This window comes from Pristis pectinata, chromosome 20 (genome assembly GCF_009764475.1).
Source record: "Pristis pectinata isolate sPriPec2 chromosome 20, sPriPec2.1.pri, whole genome shotgun sequence".
NCBI classification, from domain to species: Eukaryota; Metazoa; Chordata; class Chondrichthyes; order Rhinopristiformes; family Pristidae; genus Pristis; species Pristis pectinata.
The window spans coordinates 33409862-33430293 of record NC_067424.1 but is presented as its reverse complement, the minus strand read 5'-3'; the positions used below and the strand labels follow the sequence as shown (position 1 = coordinate 33430293).

General features: G+C 44.1%; 1 protein-coding gene across 8 annotated transcripts in view; it reads right to left on the bottom strand.

The window, feature by feature from the left end:
• The window catches only part of LOC127580787 (DENN domain-containing protein 2C-like), a 108487-nt gene that overhangs the window by 27235 nt on the left and 60820 nt on the right, over nucleotides 1–20432 (bottom strand). For all 8 annotated transcript variants that reach the window (XM_052034667.1, XM_052034670.1, XM_052034671.1 and 5 more), the window contains exons 6-11: nucleotides 19622–19813; nucleotides 18483–18579; nucleotides 13989–14033; nucleotides 9409–9596; nucleotides 6349–6458; nucleotides 3475–3544 (exon numbers count right to left, since the gene is read on the bottom strand). In XM_052034667.1, coding sequence (XP_051890627.1) covers nucleotides 3475–3544; nucleotides 6349–6458; nucleotides 9409–9596; nucleotides 13989–14033; nucleotides 18483–18579; nucleotides 19622–19813 — 702 coding nt within the window. The remainder of the gene's footprint in view (nucleotides 1–3474; nucleotides 3545–6348; nucleotides 6459–9408; nucleotides 9597–13988; nucleotides 14034–18482; nucleotides 18580–19621; nucleotides 19814–20432) is intronic.

Sequence of the window (20432 nt, the reverse complement as noted above, 5' to 3'; positions counted from 1 at the left end):
AATGAGATCCCCCCTCATCCTTCTAAACTCCAGTGAGTACAGGCCCAGAACCATCAAATGCTCCTCATACGTTAACACTTTCATCCCTGAGATGATTCTCGTAAACCTCCTCTGGACCTTTTCCAAAGCCAGAACTTCCTTTCTTAGATTATGGGGCCCAAAACTGTTCACAATATTCCAAATGTGGTCAGACCAATGCCTTATAAAGCTTCAGCACTACATCCTTGTTTTTATATTATAGTCCTCTTGAAATGAATGCGAACATTGCATTTGCCTTCCTTACCACCGACTCAACCTGTAAGTTAAACTTTAGGTAATCCTGCGCTAGGAATCCCAAGTCCTTTTGCGTCTCCGATTTCTGAATTTTCTCCCCATTTAGAAAATAGTCTACGCCTTTATTCCTTCTACCAAAGTGCATGACCATACACTTCCCTACACTGTATTCCATCTGCCACTTCTTTGCCCATTCTCCCGACCTATCCAAGTCCTCCTGCAGACTCCCTGCTTCCTTAACACTACCTACTTTCTCCACCCATCCTTGTATCATCCGCAAACTCAAAAACAAAGCCATCATTTCTGTCATCCAGATCGCTAACATATAGAGTGAAAAGTTGCAGACCCAACACTGACCCTTGGGGAACATCACTAATCACTGGCAGCCAACCAGAAAAGGCTCCCTTTATTCCCACCCTTTGCCTTCTGCCAGTCAGCCAACCTTCTATCCATGCGAGTACCTTTCCTATAATACCATGGGCTCTTATCTTGTTTAGAAGCCTCATATGCAGCACCTTGTCAAAGGCCTTCTGGAAAATCCACCTACTCTCCTTTGTCTATCCTGTTTGTTACTTCCTCAAAGAATTCCAACAGACTTGTCAGGGAAGATCTCCCCTTAAGGAAACCACATTGACTTCAGCCTATTTTATCATGTGCTTCCAAGTACCCCAAAATCTCATTCTTAATAATGGACTCTAAAATCCAAATAGTAGCCAGGATGTGGGGTACAAGTTACAGCAGGAGATAGGAAAGGTATGCAAGAGAGGCAATGTTACGGTAGTCATGGGGGACTTCAATATGCAGGTAGACTGGTAAAATAAGGTTGACACTGGATCCCAAGAGAAGGAATTTGTAGAATGCCTACAAGATGGCTTTTTAGAGTAGCTTGTGGTTGAACCCATTAGGGAAAAGGCAATTCTGGATATGGTGTTGTGCAATGAACCAGATTTGATCAGGCAGCGCAAGGTAAAGGAACCCTTAGGAAGCAGTGATCATAATATGATAGAATACACCCTGCAGTTTGAGAGGGAGAAGTCAAAAGAAAAAATCAAATGTAATCTGTATTACAGTTGAGTAAAGGTAAGTACAGAGGCATGAGAGAGGAGCTGGCCAAAGTTAACTGGATGGGGACCCCAGCAGGGATGATGATAGAGCAGCAGTGGCAGGAGTTTGTGGGAGTAATTTGGAAGACGCAGGATCATTTCATCCCAAAGAAGGAGAAACATTCTAAAGGGAGAATGAGGTAACCATGGCTGACAAGGGAAGTCGAAGACAGCGTAAAAGCAAAAGAGAGGGCATACAATATTGCAAAAATTAGTGGGAAGGTAGAGGATTGGAAAGCTTTTAAAAACCAACAGAAGGCAACTAAAAAAAAAGCAATAAGGGGAGAAAAGATGAAATATGAAGGTAAGCTAGCTAATAATATAAAAGAGGATATCAAAAGTTTTTCCAGATATATAAAGAGTAAAAGAGGCAGGAGTGGATATTGGGCTCCTGAAAAATGATGCTGGAGAAGTAGTAATAGGGAACAAAGAAATGGCAGATGCCAGAAATTCGAGAGAGTCAGGGGGCAGGAGTGAGTGTAGTCGCTATTACTAAGGTGAAGGTGCTTGGGAAGCTGAAAGGTCTGAAGGTGGATAAGTCACCTGGACCGGATGGACCACACCCCAGGGTTCTGAAAGAGGTGGCTGAAGAGAATGTGGAGGCATTAGTAGTGATCTTTGAAGAACCACTAGAGTCAGCAATGGTTCCAGACGACTGGAAAATTGCAAACGTCACAGGGAGGGAGGGGAAAGACAGGAAATTAGAAGCTGGTTAGCCTGACCAGTGGTTTGTGTGTCCTCTGTTTTGTTTTTATGCTGTCTTTGACTTGCCTTGACAGTCATGGTTATCTCATCCTCCCTTTAGAACACTGCTTCTTTGGGATGAACTGATCCTGTGTCTTCCGAATTACTCCCAGAAACTCCTGCCATTGCTGCTCTACCATCATCCCTCTAGGGTCCCCATCCAGTCAATATTGGCCAGCTCCTCTCTCATGCCTCCGTATGTACTTTTACTCAGCTATAATACTGATACATCCAATTTTAGCTTCTCCCTCTCAAACTGCAGGGTGAATTCTATCATATTATGATCACTGCCTCCTAAGGGTTCCTTTACCTTAAGCTCCCTGATCAAGTCTGGTTCATTGCATAACACCAAATCCAGAATTGCCTTTTCTAAAGTGGGCTTGACCACAAGCTGCTCTAAAAAGCCATCTTGTAGGCATTCTACAAATTCCTTCTCTTGGGATCCAGTGCCAACCTTATTTGCCCAGTCTACCTGCATATTGAAGTCCCCCATGACCACCGTAACATTGCCTCTCTTGCATACCTTTCCTATCTCCTGTTGTAATTTGTACCCCACATCCTGGCTACTATTCAGAGGCCTGTATACAACTCCCATCAAGGTCTTTTTACCCTTGCAGTTCCTTAACTCTACCCACAAGGATTCTACATCTTCTGATTCTATATCACTTCTTGCTAAGGATTCGATTTCATTTTTTACCAACAGAGCCACCCCACCCCCTCTACCCACCCACCTGCCTCTTCAATAGGACGTGTAGCCTTGGATGTTTAGCGCTCAGCTGTGATCTTCTCTTAGCCATGACTCTGATGCCCACAACGTCATACCTGCCAGTTTCTAACTGCACTATAAGTTCATCTACCTTGTTTCGTATACCACATGCATTCAAATATAACACCTTCAGTCCTGTATTCACCACCTCTCTTCTCATATTTGTCTCCATGTTGCCGGAAGTTAAATTCTTGTCCTTTTCTAAACTTCGTCATGTTTCTATTCTGGAAACTTCAGTAACCTCTCCTGCGCTCTCTTTCCCTTTTACTTTATTTTTCCAATCTATTTAACCCACTCCTCTACTAGTTAAGGCACGATTAGTGGTTCGCAGATGACACCAAAAGTGGTGGTATAGTGGACAGTGAAGGTTGTCTAAAGTTACAACAGGACCTAGGAAAGTAGGCAAGGGAATGGTGGAGGGAGTTTAACTTTGCACTTGTACGAGTATATTAAGGAGGTGGTCTGTGTGCATTCATTGGGACTAATGTTGCTGGGTCTCCAACAATTGTTTAATCAGCCAGTGTACATTTTGTAGACATTTGTATTCATACTGATCACATGCTGGATGGAGATGAGTGAAGGACTTACCAAGAGTTTCCTGCAGTATCCAAACCTCCTGCTTCCATCCTCACCAGTCAGAACAAAGGAGAAGGTTTCACTATTGACATAAGATAAGGTTATTTATTGATTAGTCATGTGTACATTGAAACACACAGTGAAATGTGTCTTTAGCATGCCCACAGCTCCTAACCCACACCTCTTTGGAACGTGGGAGGAAACCAGAGCACCCAGAGGAAACCCACACAGACAAACGGGGAGAACGTACAAACTCCTTACAGATGGCAGCCGGAATTGAAGCCGGGTCGCTGGCGCTGTAATAGCGTTACGCTAACTGCTACACTACCGTGCCCACCCCTGGTTACAGCCATCATCAATCAGAGAACATCCCACAGCAAACCGACAGACAGGACCATACTAATGTCGAGACATTGCATGACAGAAATTGTATCTATTGTTTGTGCCTTCACTGGCCTTAAAACTGGTCAATTCGAACAGTGCCTTGACTTGCTCCTCACAGTCACCAGGGCTCTCTCAAGTATGTTATCACAATCAGTGGATATTTTGTGCTTGGTCAGATTATCTAGATCAATGATTAAGTTGATAAATCATTGGGCTAATCATACTCCTACTCCCACAATATACACCTTCCTATCTCACTCCTTCTACTTGACTTTAAGTTAGCTGTATCTCTTTATCCCTTCTGATGTCTCATTCCAAGCGTTCACCAATGTGTGACTGAGTATGTTCAAATGTCAGTGTTTTCCAGGATATCCCCCCACATTCTTACCATTAACTGGTCCTTAGAATTAGCCCTTTCACTGACTCAGATACCCCTGACTTGCAAGAGGAAACCAAAGTCCTATCTCACTCTCCAATTGGGGCATTGAATATAAAAGTGGGGAAGTCACATTGCAGCTGTATAACACTTTAGTCAGACCACATTTGGAATATTGTGTGTAGTTCTGTTTGCAGCATTGCAGGAAGGTTATGGAGGCTTTGGAAAGGGTTCAGAAGAGGTTCACCAGGATGTTGCCTGGATTAGAGGGCATTAGCTAGAAGGAGAGGTTGGATGAACTTGGATTGTATTCTCTGGAACGTCAAAGGCTGAAGGATGGTCTGATGGAAGTAACGTGAATGTACAAGACACGGTTAGTAAGTTTGCGGATCGTACTAAAATAGGTGGTGTTGTAGATAGTGTAAAAGGTTAAGAAAAATTACAGGGCGATCTTGATCTAGGAATGTGGGCTGAGGATTGGCAAATGGTTTCAATCCAGATAAATGCAAGGTATTGCATTTTGGGAGATCAAACCAGGGGCGGATTTGTACAGTGAATGGTTCAACCCTGGGAGTGTTATGGAACAGAGAGGCATAGGAGTGCAAGTGCATAATTCGCTGAAAGCATCATCGCAGTTAGATAGGGTGGTGAAGGTGGCGTTTGGCACTCTGGCCTTCAGTCAGAGCATTGAATATAGGAATGGAGAAGTTATGTTGCAGTTATACAAGACATCAGTGAGGCCGCACTGGGAGTATTCTGTACAGTTTTGGTAGCCCTATTATAAGAAAGATGTTATTAAACTAGAAAGAGTGCAGAAAAGATTTAACAGGATGTTGCCTGGACTTGGGTGCCTGAGTTACAAGGAGAGATTGTGTAGACTAGGACTTTATTCCCTGGAATGTAGGAGATTGAAGGGTGACCTCAGAGGTATACAAGATCATGAGGGGCATAGACAAAGTACATAACCTTTCTCCCCAGGGAGCAGTTGCTAAAATCAAGAGGGCATAGGTTTAAGATCAGAGGCAAGAGATTTAAAGGGGACATCAGGGGCAGCTTCTTCACGCAAAGGGTGGTGCGTATTTGGAATGAGCAGCCAGAAAGAGTGGTTGAGGTGGGCACATTAGCAATGTTTGAAAGTCACTTCGATAAGTACATGAATAGGAGAGGTTTAGAGGGCTATGGGCAGATGGGACTAGCTCGCTGGGCAACACAGTTGGCATGGACGAGTTGGGCCGAAGGGCCTGTTTCCATTTGGTATGACTCCAAATACAATTGTGGGAAGCGTAGATAGGGTACAAAGTCAGAGACTCTTTTTCCTTGGATGGAATTGTCAAATACTAGAGGGCATAGGTTTAAGGTGAGGGGGGGAATGTTTAAAGAAAATATATAAGGCAAGATGTTTGTTTTAACACAAAGTGGTAGGTGTCCGGAACGTGTTGCCAGGGGAGGTGGTGGAAGCAGATATGAAAGCAACATTTAAGACGCATTTAGACAGGCACATGAACAGACGGATAGTGACCACGTGCAGGCAGATGGGATGACTTTAAACTGGCCTCATGGTCAGCATAGACATATTGGGCCAAAGGGCCTGTTCCTATACTGTACTATTCCATGTTAAATGGATGCAAGTAAACTCTTAATCAAACGAAGGGCAGTGAAGTTCATCCCAGTATCCTGACCGATATTTATTGCTCAGACAACAATCACGAACTGTTGATTTGGTCATTACCATAGTGCTGGAGATCTGCTCCATGGACACACATCACCTGCTGCATTTCCAGCAGTTCAACCATAACGACACCTGAAGAACATTTCATTGGCTTCAAAGTACCAAATTTATGGAAGGAGAGAAATAAATGCTCACGGTTATTTTTCCACTTTTACCTGGAACTTGCTGGGAGCTGGCCTGGCTGTTGATGTGAACACATCAGAAACTCTGACAGCAGTGGACGGACGGGCTTCTACCACACCTGCAGTTAAACTTGGCAGTTCTGAGGAAAACTGCCAGCCTATAAAATTCACCACCTGCTGCTGGACGGTGGTGAAGTGTCACGGGGCTGCTTTTATATATGACAGGGAAGTGAGGCCTCATTGTCCAAAACCACCCAGGTTACAGGGATCCCTACCTGATCAGGTGGGAAACTGCAGCCCATTCGCTGATGTCTGGGAAGCAGAACTGTGGGATTGCCTTCAGCCTTTCCTCAGCATCACGAGCTTGTCTCGTCGACTTCTCCAGCTGCAACAGACCGGGTGAAGAAGCCTCATGAAGCAACCAATGTACACAGCTCAGGAGCTCCTCGTTTCCTCCCCCCAAGTGAAGCCCAATTCCCATGAATGTCCTTTGTCCACTGGTAACACAGATTATACAAAAAAAAAATAGAAGTAGGCCATTCAGCCCTTCAAGCCTGTTCTGCTATTCATGGCTAATCCTCCAAATTCAGTTACCTGTTCCAGCTTTCTCCCCAGATTCCTTGATTTCCCCATCTTCCTCAAATCCCCCTAGCTCCAAGAACAGTATCCAACACCTTTGTTTCCCCAGTGGCCTTTCCTCATGCAAGAGGCTCCCTCGGCTTTTCAACCACACAAGTCATTACAAGGGAAAAGAACTGGGTCAAAAGTCGTGAAACACTGCATGTTGTCATCACAGCCAAACATGGACCCCTGTGCAGTACCTTTCTCATCTCACTCTACTAACCACAGTGGGAATAACAATTAATTACATTCACGTATTACTTGTGTTAATTGTGCTTTTGTATAAACTTAAATCACTTTCTACATTTTTGTAATACAGCCCGATAGTTTGCCAACACTGAAATGATCATGAGTGCAATGAATATCCAGATTTGAAATGCAGCTTGATTAGAGCCCAGTGTCCATACTACATCACATCAATCCATGCAAATTTCACAGATGTGGACCTTTATCCCAGATTTCCCCACGTTTGGGATGAGCAACTTAAGGGCTTACAGGGAAGATTCAACCAACATTCTCCTGTACTTGTACTGACTGTTTATATAAAGCAAAGGAATTGCCACATTTTGAATCATATTTCATTATACCTTTAAGTTACTTACAAACCAGGGCCACATAATTACTGGCTCTCCTTGGATAACAAACGGGTTCTGCGTTTTTTTAAAAAATGATGTCCTTGAGTCGATATTATCCATAAATCGGAAAATACACTGAAATCACTCAATATGGTAACTATAACTCCACAGTATTGTTATAAATGGCATCAAAAGCACACAAGACTGACCAGAACAATGACAAAAAGTGAAGAGAGGGGAAACAAGATCTGCTGTTTGTAGGAATGAATATGTACACATGTCAGACTTTTGAATTAATAATATTATGGGAGCTCATTCATATGTAGGGGTGTCCAAAAGTCAAGGGTCGGTAACCCGGGGACGGCCTGAACAGAAAGAGTCAAAACACCACTATGCACAAGTTTTACACCCATACAATCTATTTATTAAGTAACATCGCTCTTCAGTCAAGGATACTTCTTCTGTCTGAAGTCAGAATGAACTTAGATCTTTACTTTATTTGTTGGACTGAGGGATCTGATACAATTCGGGCACTTGCCCGATGTACTTAAGGTAACAACGTAAAGGGTAATGGATGGTCTTGTGGCTCCCAGGAATTTGTGCACCTTATGCGTGGATCGATGCTCTGTGGTATTAACGTTGAACTTTTCCCCAATTGCACCTAATCCTATGGCTCACTAGATGATACAAAGACTGCAACATATCAGAAGCTTATCCAGAACCAATGGAGCCATACTAATTTTAAGTCCCAGCAGCATTCAGCACCTCAGGGGTTGAGCATTGCTGCATTTAAAGGGGGAAGAAAAGTACACGATGGGGACAGGACTAGAAAAATGCATAGGAATGAAATAAAACAGTCGGAAAACATCAAATGGCCAGTTCCTCTGCTGTCAGTTCTAGCCAATAATTGAATTTGTTTTAAAACTTTTTTAAGTCCTTTCCTACAGGCCATTACTAGGTAATGAACAGGTTCCATTTTTACAGATGTCCTTAAGTCGATTTTGTCCGCTAGTCGGAAAATACACAAAAATAATTTGATGTGGCAACCACACCATGAATGGCATCAAAAGCACACAAGACTGATAAGAAAGAATTACTAAAAGTGGAGAGGGAGGAAACTAGTTGTGCCATTCATAGGAAGGAACACGTACATCAGACTTTTAAAAAATTTAATAACATCATGGGAGCTCGTTAGTACGTAGGGGTATCTGTAGGTCAGGTATTGGTAACCCAGGGCTGGCCTGTATTTGCTCACATCAACAAACTGCTGTAATCTGAAGGTTAAGGAACACTCTAGTTTCACTCTTTTGGAGGTAGGCCATTACTACGCTGTTGCTGATGTCTAGAATAACATTGGTGGTGGGAATCTCACCATTAAACCTTAAAAAGGTGAAAGACAAGACCTGTAATTCCGGACATAATCAAGGATGGAAGTCAGGAACCAGCATCTGGGTTAGGTCTGGGGTTTAAAAGGCTGTAGACCATGAAGGCAAAGGGATCTACAACGCTGAGGACAGTTAAGAGCAAATACAGGGTCCAAACTCTTAAGGGATAGAGGCAGCAGTAATTCAAACAGGTAGAGTGTGTATTAAAAGCAAGTCTGTAGCAGAAAGAAAAGCCAAGAAAGGCTGATGTAGTTTAAATGATTCAAACCTAGGAGGTAGGAAAAGGATTCATTGAGTGCCAGGTAAAAGCAGTGGGAATAATTTGTGCCCAAACCTTCACTGACCTTCTGTGCTGCCAATTAATCTGACTGAAGGAGAACATGTTCTAGGCCAATGATTTACTGAGCTCAATGCAAGGGAACACTGACCCAGTCCTGCATTGCTCGGACCCCAGTGCAAGGGAACACCATCCCAGTCCTGCATTGCACTGAGCTCAGAGCAAGGGAACACTGACTCAGTCCTGCATTGCACCAACCTCAGTGAAAGGGAACACTGTCCCAGTTCAGTGTTGTACTGGCCTCGAGTGAAGGGGCACATTGTAATACAGACCTCCGCTAAGGAACCAGGAATTATTCCCTGATACTTCGGATGTGGTTACATGTAGCAAACATGGGAATTCGTGGTCAGTATACGTAACTACATGGGTGAGCTGTCATGGCACTAAATGTGTAACACGGTGTGCAATCAGTCTCACCTTACTTGGAAACTGCTGTGTGACCTGCGGCTCGTAGGTGTTTGAGGGAACTTTCTTCCGAAGTGAGACCACCACAAAGTACTCAAAGAGCTGCTGTTCCTGCAATTCGATTAAATCTCGCTCAAGGGTTTGGTATCGTGTGTTCCTTTTCAATGTGGAGTGCACGTACACCAGGCGCTGACTGTGTGCTGCAAACATCAAAGCCAGAAGGATTACTTCAATCAGCCACGGACAAGCATTGCACCGATATCAAACAGGAGAAACCTGTTTCAGGGCAAGTTGAGAGGCTGCAATACAGAATAATGTATAAATTGGAACAGAGCTATTATCAGATGACACAGTGCTGGTGAAATTCAGGGGTGGGTTAACATGGTGACATACGAGTACAGAGTAACATGTCAGCAGGAACACCACACATGCATGGCAATATCAGTGGATGATTCTGCCAGCTAGCTCTAACACACAGCCATTATTGCTTTGTCACCAATACCAGGACCCCAACTCAGTTGTGTTAATGAGACTGTTTAAAAGGTGCTGTCCCCCACCATAGGTTCCATAAAAACATAGAAAGTAGGTGCAGGAGAAGGCTATGCAACCCTTCATGCCCACCCGCCCCCCCATTCAATATTATCGTGGCTGATCAGCCAAACTCAGTACCCTGCTCCAGCTTTCTCCCTTGATCCCTTCAGCTCTACAAACAATGAGTTGACTTCAATTGGTTTCTGTGGTAGAGAACTCCACAGGTCCACCACTCTCTGGGAGAAGAACATTCTTGGATGGCTTACCCCTTATCTGTAGACTGTAACTTCTGGTCCCAGACACCCCCGTCCCCCCACCATTGGGAGCACCCTTTCTGCAGCTAAACTGCCCAGCCTTAGGAGTGTTTTGTAGTTTTCTAAGAGATCCTAACTCATTCTCAGGTAGCATTGCCTCTTCAGTGCAATACCACTATCTAGATATGCAAGTATCTAACCAGTGGACTGATAGTCAGCTTTCAAATACTTACAGAAATAAAAAGTTTAAACAACATTATCTACTGCAGCTCCAGCAACTTTCAGTCTCGCTGATACAAGAGAATCAGGCTAATGATCTCATGATATTTGAAACTGAGGCTCTAACCCGACAACAACCACAATTGCTTCAGTTGTCTCAGAACGTGTGTGCAAGTTCGCACACACAGGCGCACACACACACACACACACACACACACACACACACACACACACACAGAGCCAGCAGTATCACTACGTGTCAGGATCAATAGTGCAGCCTGACAATTATTGGTTTATTGGTTTATTATTGTCACATGTACTGAGGTCCAGTGAAAAGCTTTTGTTTGCATACCATCCAGAAGGGAGGAGGAAAATTATTTAGGGTTTAGGAAGCAAAAGTCAGTCAGGGCTCTTGAGAGTTACAAGGTAGCCAGGAAGGAGCTGAAGAAGGGACCTAGAAGGGAGCATGAGAAGGCCTTGGCAAGTAGGGTTAAGGAAAACCCTAAGGTGTTCTACACATATGTGAGGAACAAGAAGATGACCAGGGTAAAGGTAGGACCACTCAGGGATAAGAGGGAAAAATGTGTCTGGAGACGAAGGAGGTAGGGGAGGTCCTGAATGAATACTTTGCTTCAGTCTTCTGAGGAGTGGGACTTAGACGAAGGTGAGGTTAGTGTAGAACAGGCAAATGTGTTGGAGTATGTTGAGCTTAAGAAAGAAGCAGTGTTAGAGCTACTAAAAAGCATTAGGATAGATAAGTCCTTGGGGTCAGATAGGATATTCCCCAGGGTACTATGGGAAGCAAGGGAAGAGATCGCTGGAGCGTTAATGATGATATTTGCATCCTCCCTGGCCACAGGAGTGGTACCGGAGGATGGCAAATGTTGTTCCACTGTTCAAGAAAGGTAAAAGGGATAATCCTGGGAATTATAGACCAGTGAGTCTTACATCAGTGTGGGCAAGCTGTTGGAGAGGATACTTAGGGACAAGATTTATGAGCATTTGGAGACGCACAGTCTTATAAGGGATAGCCAACATGGCTTTGTGAAGGGCAGGTCGCGCCTCACGAGCTTAATAGAGTTTTTCAAGGAAGTGATAAGAGAGATTGATGAAGGTAGAGTGGTGGATGTGGTATATATGGATTTTAGCAAGGCATTTGACAAGGTTCCCCATGGTAGGCTCATCCAGAAGGTCATGAGGTATGGGATCCATGGAAAATTGGCTGTGTGGATTTGGAATTGGCTTGCCCACAGAAGGCCGAGGGTGGTTGTAGAAGGGGAGTATTTGACCTAGAGGTCGGTGACTAGTGGGGTTCCGCAGGGATCTGTTCTGGGACCCCTGATCTTTGTGATTTTTATAAATGACTTGGATGAAGAAATGGAAGAGTGGGTTGGTAAGTCTGCAGATGACACAAAGGTTGGTGAAGTAGATAGTGCAGAAGGTTGTCGTAGGTTGCAATGGGATTTAGACAGGATGCAGAGCTGGGCAGAGAAGTGGCAGATGGAGTTCAATCTGGAGAAGTGTGGAGTGATACACTTTGGAAGATTTAACTTGAAGGCAGAGTACATGGTTAATGACAGGATTCTTAGCAGTGTGGAGGAAGAGAGAGCTCTTGGGGTTCTAGTATATAGATCCCTCAAAGTTGCTGAGCAAGTTGACAGGGTGGTTAAAAAGGCATATGGTGTGCTGGCTTTCATTAGCCGGGGGATAGAGTTCAAGAGCAGAGAGGTAACGTTGTAGCTCTATAAGACCCTGGTTAGACCACATCTGGAATATTGTGTTCAGTTCTGGTTGTCACATTATAGGATAGCTTTGGAGAGGGTGCAGAGGAGATTTACAAGAATGCTGCCTGGGTTGGAGAGCATGTCTTATGAGGAGAGGCTGAGCAAGTTAGGGATTTTCTCCTTGGAGAGACAAAGCATGAGAGGAGACTTGATAGAGGTGTACAAGATTATGAGAGGCATAGACAGTGGGCAGCCAGCATCTTTTCCCCAGGGTGGCAATGGCCAATACTAGAGGTCACCCGTTTAAGGTGCATGGAGGATAGTTCGGGGGGCGGGGGGGGGGGGGGGGGTGGAGGGATGTCAGAAGTAGGTTTCTTTTTCAAAACCAGAGTGGTGGCTGCCTGGAATGCACTGCTGGTTGGGGGGGGGGGGTTGCTGATACGATTGATCAGCATATAGATGAAAGAAAAATAGACGGTTATGGGAGGTGACATAGAGGGGGGGATAGATAGAATGTGGATAAGGTTTATATAGGTCGACACAACATCATGGGCCAAAAGTCCCGTACTGTGCTGTACTGTTCTATGTTCCAACAGGTCACTCTATACACAAGTTTATCGAGGTAGTACAAAAGGAAAAAAAAATGCAGACTGCTGCGAATATCTTAAACAGAACCCTAAATTGCAAAGTCACCGAGTTGTAATATCTTAACTCTCAAATAGGATGGAATGAAAGTGACTGTGGAATTTGCAAACATAACATGTACAGCACCTTCAGGGACTGTGTTACTATCAAGAGTGCTCTCTCACACCAAAGCCTTTAAAAAAAAATCTAACAGGACAAGTATCCAAATCTCCGTACTGCACCTCTACTCTGTCCCTTACATTTTGGAGTCCAAGATTATCTGAGATCAGGTAGTGATGCCCCAGTCCCTCACGACAAACAGGTCTCCAGATCAAAGTTCGATGGTCAATCACCAAAGACCTGAAATATTTTGGATCTGGTTTTGGATTACAATTTCAGCTGCTTCAGAATTACAATCTCTCTATGATGCATTCATGCTAATTTGACTCCATGTTCTCCGTACATTACGAGGTCATTGAGGGTCAGGATAAGGAAATCCTAAGACAGGAAAAGTGTTGGAACATGAGAGGTTTGTAAAAATGAAAAGTTCAGTGCTGTTACTTGGCCTGCATCAGTGAACTGCAGGAATGTGGCAAATCTGGGCCAGCTCAGGGGGATACTTATCATGGGAAATATTACACCGACTGCCAACTTGTTTTATTAGAATGAAAATTAGGTCATAAGTGCACTAGTCTTCTGTCCTCAGCAGCTTGCCTCAGACCCTGACAGTGCACCGGAAGGATAAGCAACCAGCGTCCTCTCCAAGGCCAATGTTCCCAGTATTCAGGCCTTGTTCCACTCAGTCAGTTACATTGGGCAGACCACATCGTTTGCATACATGATTTCAGACTCTTGAAACAGATACTCTGGTCCGAGTTCTGTCATGGGAAGAGATTACTAGGTGGACAGAGGCAAAGACTCAAGGCCATGCTCATCATCCTCACCAACTCCTGGGAATCTCCAGTCCACGAACACTCTAAGTGGAGTAGTAGTACTCGGAATGGTATCGAGAACCTCCGATCTAAGGATCAGCGGTGCCTCGTAAACTAACCATCAGCCTCCTCACTCAGGCAACTCCTGCCCTATTGTTGCAGAGTCTGCAGTTCCTACATTAACCTCACCAAAGCCACTCTAGAACAGGGAACAGCAGGAAGGAATCCCTGATCCCAGGAGACTGTTTAAAATTGAAGACTACTGTCAACGTCCTATCCAAATGCACACATCATTGGGTCACTCTCACCTTTCTGTTGCTCTTCCGTATCACTCTCTGTCTCACTATTCTCATCTGAAAGGTACAAGAATGCAGAGAGATTAGAAATGTTAAAATGGCTGAACCAGACCCTCAAAGTACAACGTGATGTTACCAATTCCTCCATTTCCCCCAGAGAAGCAAGAATCTGTTTATCTGGATTTATAAAAGGCACTTAATAAGGTACGAGACAAAACATTGTTACAGTAAAACACCAATTATCCGGCATCGGATTGTTTGGAAACCCTGATGGTCCAACATACATCTCACTCATTAGTCCGGAATGCAAGCCAGGGATCCAGAGTGCAAGAGGGCTGTGCAGCTGAAGCCAGGGGTCGGGGCAGAAATTGCTGGAGTTTAGGGGAGGTGATTTTGTTGAAAGATAAAAGATTCTGCAAGGGGTTGGCAGGTTGTGCCCCAGGCTGGGGCTTAGGACCCTGGGGCATAGACTCAGGATAAGGGTCAGTGTCTCAGACCCAGAGGGGCATAAATCTTTGGAATCCTCTACACAAGTAGGGTGTGGACATTGTGGTGTGTATTCAAAGCCAAAAGCAATAGATTCTTGGATCAAGGGAAGGGAGAGAGATACAAGATCAGGCAGGATGATGACTTGAGGTACAGGAATGATGGAGTACGGCCAACTCCTCCTCCTCCTCGTGTCCTTAGGGAGGCCGGGAACAGACTCCTGTCTCTCTGCACTCCAACTACAACATCTGCTGAATAGATTATTGGTGCTTATTTTAGATCATCCATTCTTAATAGGAATGGATTTAACAAGGTGCTTAATGGAAAAAGCCAGTGATGGTGGAACTCAAAATGTGCTGGATACCTGTCAGATGATAAAGAGATTTATTTTTGTTTTATACCTGTAAGTGTCCTAAAGTATTTACATACAGTTGTGGCAGAAATGCAGCAACCAGTTAAGAACAGCAAGATCCTCACAAACAGCAATCTAATAGCACTGTTAGCCAAGGTGCTGGAGAGGCTGGACACCAATACAATCTCTCCTGCCCTTCTTCAAAATACCATCAAGGGAAATGTTTAGGGTCAACCCACGGAGAGATGGTGCCTCAGTATTACATCCCATCTGCTCGAGTGTACCGTCTCTCAGTGCTGCATTGGAAAGTCAGCCTAGATTTTCTGCTCCAGACTCTGAAGTGTGACTTGAAACCTGACCTTTGACTCAGAGGCAAGTGCCCAAATTGTATCCGAGACGAGGAAATAAAGAGCTATCAAACGTTGTGCTGCTTTGGGCATGTATTGGGAAAGAAACGAGATCCAGGACAACCCACGGTCAACAAGAAACACAGGCTGCCCAGCATCATTATACTTGTGATACCATCAGCCACCCACTCTCCTATTCAGAGGGCTGTTGTATGGACTGTTCAACATCCATAATTAAGTCAAACCTCACATCTGCTACTGACCAGAGCAAGGTTGTGTCTCTGACAATATGTAACCCCAAGAGTAGGCTTTATGAAATGTTGCCCCAGGTGAAGGCAAACAGAAACCCTTCCATCTAATAGCTCTCTTAGCTCTTGAATGAACAAGATGGATTTTGTACCCAGACTTTAAACAGTCCAATCGTTTGGAACGTTTCCATTTTTAAGACAAGAGATTGGTGAAGGGATCAGTTACCTTTGTCCTTTGAACACACGAACACTATTAAATTGGAGCAGGAATTGGCCACTCAGCCCTTCAAGCCTGCCCCAACATTCAACATGATCACGGCCGATCTGTGCTGGCCTCAACTCCTCTTCTGTGCCAGTTCCTCATAAACCTCAATTCCTCGACCTTTCAAATATTTATTTATCTCCACCTTAAATATATCCAGCGATCTGGCCTCCACCTTCCTCTGGGGCAGAGAATTCCAGAGATTAACTACCTTCCGAGAGAAGAAATTTCTATGCACCTCAGTTTTAAATGACCGGCCCTTTATTTTGTAGATCTGTCCCCTTGTTTGTGACTCTCCCACTACCAAAAACATCTCAACATCTACCTTGTCCAGATCCCTTAGGATTTTGTTTGAATAAGGTCACCCCTTCATTCTTCTAAACTCTAAGGAGTACAGACCCAAACTGCCCGGCCTCTCTTGATAGGACAACCTTCTCACCCCAACAAATTAGCCTGGTGAATCGCCATTGGACTGCCTTCAATGCTACTATATCCTTCTTTAGGTAAGGGGACTAAAACTGTGTGCAGCATTCCAGCTGTGGCCTCACCAACACACTGTACAGCTGTAACAAAGCCTCCTATTCTTAAACTCCAACCCCTTTGCAATAAAGGCCAACATGCCATTTGCCTTCTTAACTACTTTTTGGACCTGCCTGCTAACTTTTTGAGATTCACTAGAACAAATAGATTTCCCAGTCTCTCTCCATTCAGATGAAAATCTGCCTTTTGATTCCTCTTACAGAAGTGTACGACCTCACAATTCCCCACAATAAACTCCATTTGCCAGGTTTTTAATCCAATCATTCAATCTATCTTTGCCCTTTCCTTCCAACAACCTAGGAGTTCTTGTGGTCATCATTACTACAGCTGGTTATTGTTGCTGCTGCTATAATCTGAAGTTAAACTGCACCAGTGACGTGGTGGGATTTGAACCTGGGTCCCTGGATTGTTTGTCTAGGCCACCATTACTAATTCTGTAATCTAACCACTGCACCACCACTGCTGAAAACCAGATCCAGCCTGTGTGGCTGATTCTTGAATAAGTCCAACACGAGAAAAACTGCTGAGAGGGATTTGGTAATTTGGACTTCTTAACTGTTATTTAAATGCTTAAGTGCTTAATGAGTTATATAGTGCAGAAAGAGGCTCTGTGGCCCAACTTGTCCATACCAACCAAGATGCCTATCTAAACTAATCCCACTTGCCTGCATTTGGCCCATATCCCTTTAAACCATTCTTATCCATGTACCTGTCAAAATGCATTTAAAAAAAAACACTGATTGTACCTGCCTCTACCACCTCTTCTGGCAGTTTGTTCATATACCCACCACCCTCTGAAAAACTTGCCTGTTAGATCCATTTAAAATCTTTACCTCTCACCTTTAAACCTCTATCATTTAGTTTTTAAGACTCCACTACCCCGAGAAAAAGACCATCTATCCTTATCTATGCCGTCAGGTTTATAAACTTCTGTAATCTCACCCCTCAGCCTCCTTCGCTCCAGGGTAAAACAGTCCCCGAGCCTATCCAATTTTTCCTTATAGCTCAAGCCCTCGAACCCAGGCAACATCCTTGTGAAATTTTTCTGTGCCCTCCCTAGCTTAATCACATCCTTAGTAACAATGCTTAATTTTTTTTTTAAAAAAAAGGAGTGCTTAAATGCTTTTCCCCCCAAAGTTTTGTTTTAAGTTCTAACTTTTTATTTAAAAATTTTAATAGCTTGAGTGTATCTGAATATCAGAGGCTTCCAAAGATATTCACAGTTTTAGTAGCTTTGATGACTGTCTAAAACAGCAGTCTGCCCCCATTTTGTAATCCCAGCACAATGGACAAACTCCTGCTGGCATGCAGGATCTTGGTGAGGGTTGGGACAGGCTGTGGACCATGGATTTCTGCTGTGGAAACCACACAAGGTTAAGTGCAAGTGGGTCAGTGGAGAACGAGACTGCTTGCTACTGACCACAGATTCTAGGTCATTACTGTATAGGATTAGAGACCAGACCATCCAGTGTGAGCAATGACACAGGACTTCCTCCAGTAGGCACCCACAACTGACCCCTTTGGTGAGCATCCAAATGTGTAAAGGTCAACCTCAGCTTGCCCAGCAAGAATAGTTCACAGGAAGGGTTAATCAGGGGAAAGGTCATCTCCTGAAACAAACCTGCAGCATTACCTGTGGCATGAGATTTCTGTCCGTCATATCATCTCATTGACTTGGCTCCCACCTGCTAGTTACACTGTGGGTCAGTCGGTGATCTTTGGCAGTGCACACCCAAGGCAAGCCATGGCACCAGCTCCAACCATCCTTTCCGATTAGTCACTGGTTTATGGTTATTAAACCAGCATGTATTCTTGGGACGTAAAGCACTTGTCGTCGAGAGTTTTGCAATTCTGAATTACTACTATCGACCAATTTTCTCAGCCAGTTCCTTTTAGACAGTTTCCTGACAACATACCAAACACAATGCACTACCCTCCGATAGGAATTATCTGAAGTGACAATCTGTCATTGTTCTGCTTCATAATAAACGATATCCTGCTGAATAAGCAGTAACACCACACTTCGCCACAGTGAGTGGAACTTACTCTGTTGAATAAAACAGGAACTAAAAATATCTACTGTAAAACTGACTTCTATATTATATAAATTTTCACACGGCTATACCAGAACTAGATTTTCATTGAAAAATTGTTTACACAGACCTTTAAAAAATTCTAGTGTGTGACACAAAGTCTGGAGTCTCTGGATTATACTGTTTACATTTCAGTCGGGAACTTTCAGTATAAACATACAAATGTAAATTTTTGCACCTTTCTGTGGCGTGGACTCTGGTCCCGTGGATGTCAGAGCCTTCACCTTTTTCTTTCCTCTTTTTGCATTGTACACTGCCTGGATTTTCGAAACCAGCTGGAAGAAAATGACAGCAGTCATTCACCATAGCAGCATTGCACTTTCTAGCTGCTGGAGACTGTTTAACACAGGGGACCTGTAAGGTATGATGCTGCAGTGCTTAGCAAATACTGAAGGCTCTTTCTGCAGTGCGGCAGTTAGGTATTAGCACTGGAGCAGCAACTACTTGGTGATGGCTTCCTATAAAAGTACAAGATACTGTGCTGCAGCATTCACCAAACACCAGAGCGGAAAAAAAAAACAAAGTGCTGGAGGAGCTCAGCGGGTTGAGCAGGACCTGTGGGTTGTGAGGAATTGTCGATGTTTTGGGTCAAGACCCTGCATCAGGATAATTCCTACCCGCCACAGATGCTGCTTGACCCACTGAGTTCTTCCAGCAGTTTGTTATTTGCTCCAGGTTTCAGCATCTGCAATCTCTTTGTGTCACCGAATACTGGACTCTGCTTATCACAGTATACCAATGAGATGATGGCCTTCTACAAAGTACTGGAGATTGTTTATTGTGGGGGTAAAACACAAACTGTCACACTTCCTAATAACACAGGTAAGAACCTCTAACCTAATGCATTGTATAATACAAGGTGTAATCACTAAGTACTGTACTTAAAATTTGGACACCTGTTAATTCAGACAGTTTCCTGACAACATACCAAACACAACGCACCACTCTCCGATAGGAATTATCCTAAGTGACAATCTATCACTGTTCTCTTAAAATTGCAGGTACAGTAAAACTCCATTAATCCAGCATGCTCGGGAGTTGGTGGTGCCAGACGAGCAGATTTTCCAGACGATCTAACGTTATTCCTATTAATCAACACTTTAAGATGTTACATAGCAGAATAATAAAATGTTCTGGTGAATCCAGAGAGTTGGGAGGATGGGAAGTGGGGCCGCAGTGAGAGAGAGAAGGAAGGGAGAGCGGCAAACATCACCTGGTGAGCCAGATTCCAAAACAGTGGGATTTCAGAATAGTTGGATAGCGGATTATCAGAGTTCTGCTGTATAAACAAACAACTGCATCTCACAATTAACTCACCATGGGGATCTTCTTTCGTTTCTTCACAAACACGTCTCCACCGACAGAATCTTCAGGATTGCCCGGCACAGACAGGGGACTGGAGCGAAGCAAAGGGACTGTGCAGTCTTTACCAACCTTCCTCTGGTCTGCAACTTTCAACGTTTTACTTTCCTGAGCTTGTCCCAGGAGACCGGGGGGTTTTGGTGGGAGCTGACAATAGTGGGATAAACATACAAATATTAGACTGAGGTTGCTCATTGTTGACCTCAAGGAGTTGGGAAATAGCACTGCCTAATCTGTAACTTTCTTTTGCACAATGCTTAAATATCTGCCAAAACTAGTGCCTCTTTCTAGGTGAGCAGTTTGCTAGATTCTCACTTGCTCTTTGCCTCATTTTAAAGCCAATCAGGGCACTGTAGTCATTAAACAGCATCAGTCCGTCAAAACAAACTTGCACTTGTATACTAATACTGATTTGTTGACAAGGTCGAGGTTTCAACTACTCAATGAGGAGTCAAGCTGTTGCAGTCACTGCAGAGAACCACCTAGGTGCACTACAGGCCAAGAACCCTCAGGAGAGCTAGGAGCATGCTCCAATTTCCATTCAGTGAGTGGATGTAGCCACTGGAAAGCTGTGCTGCCTGCAGAACAGTCTTCACAGAGGCACACAGCACAGAAACAGGTTCTTTGGCCTACCACATCTGTGCCAGCCATCAAGTCCATGAAGGCTCCTTGGGAGACCTTTTCACAACAACGCAAAGGCCTTCCAACATCGAGACAGACAAAAAGGAAGCTAAAAACAGCCCGTTGGTCTGTGACGTTTGGCGTA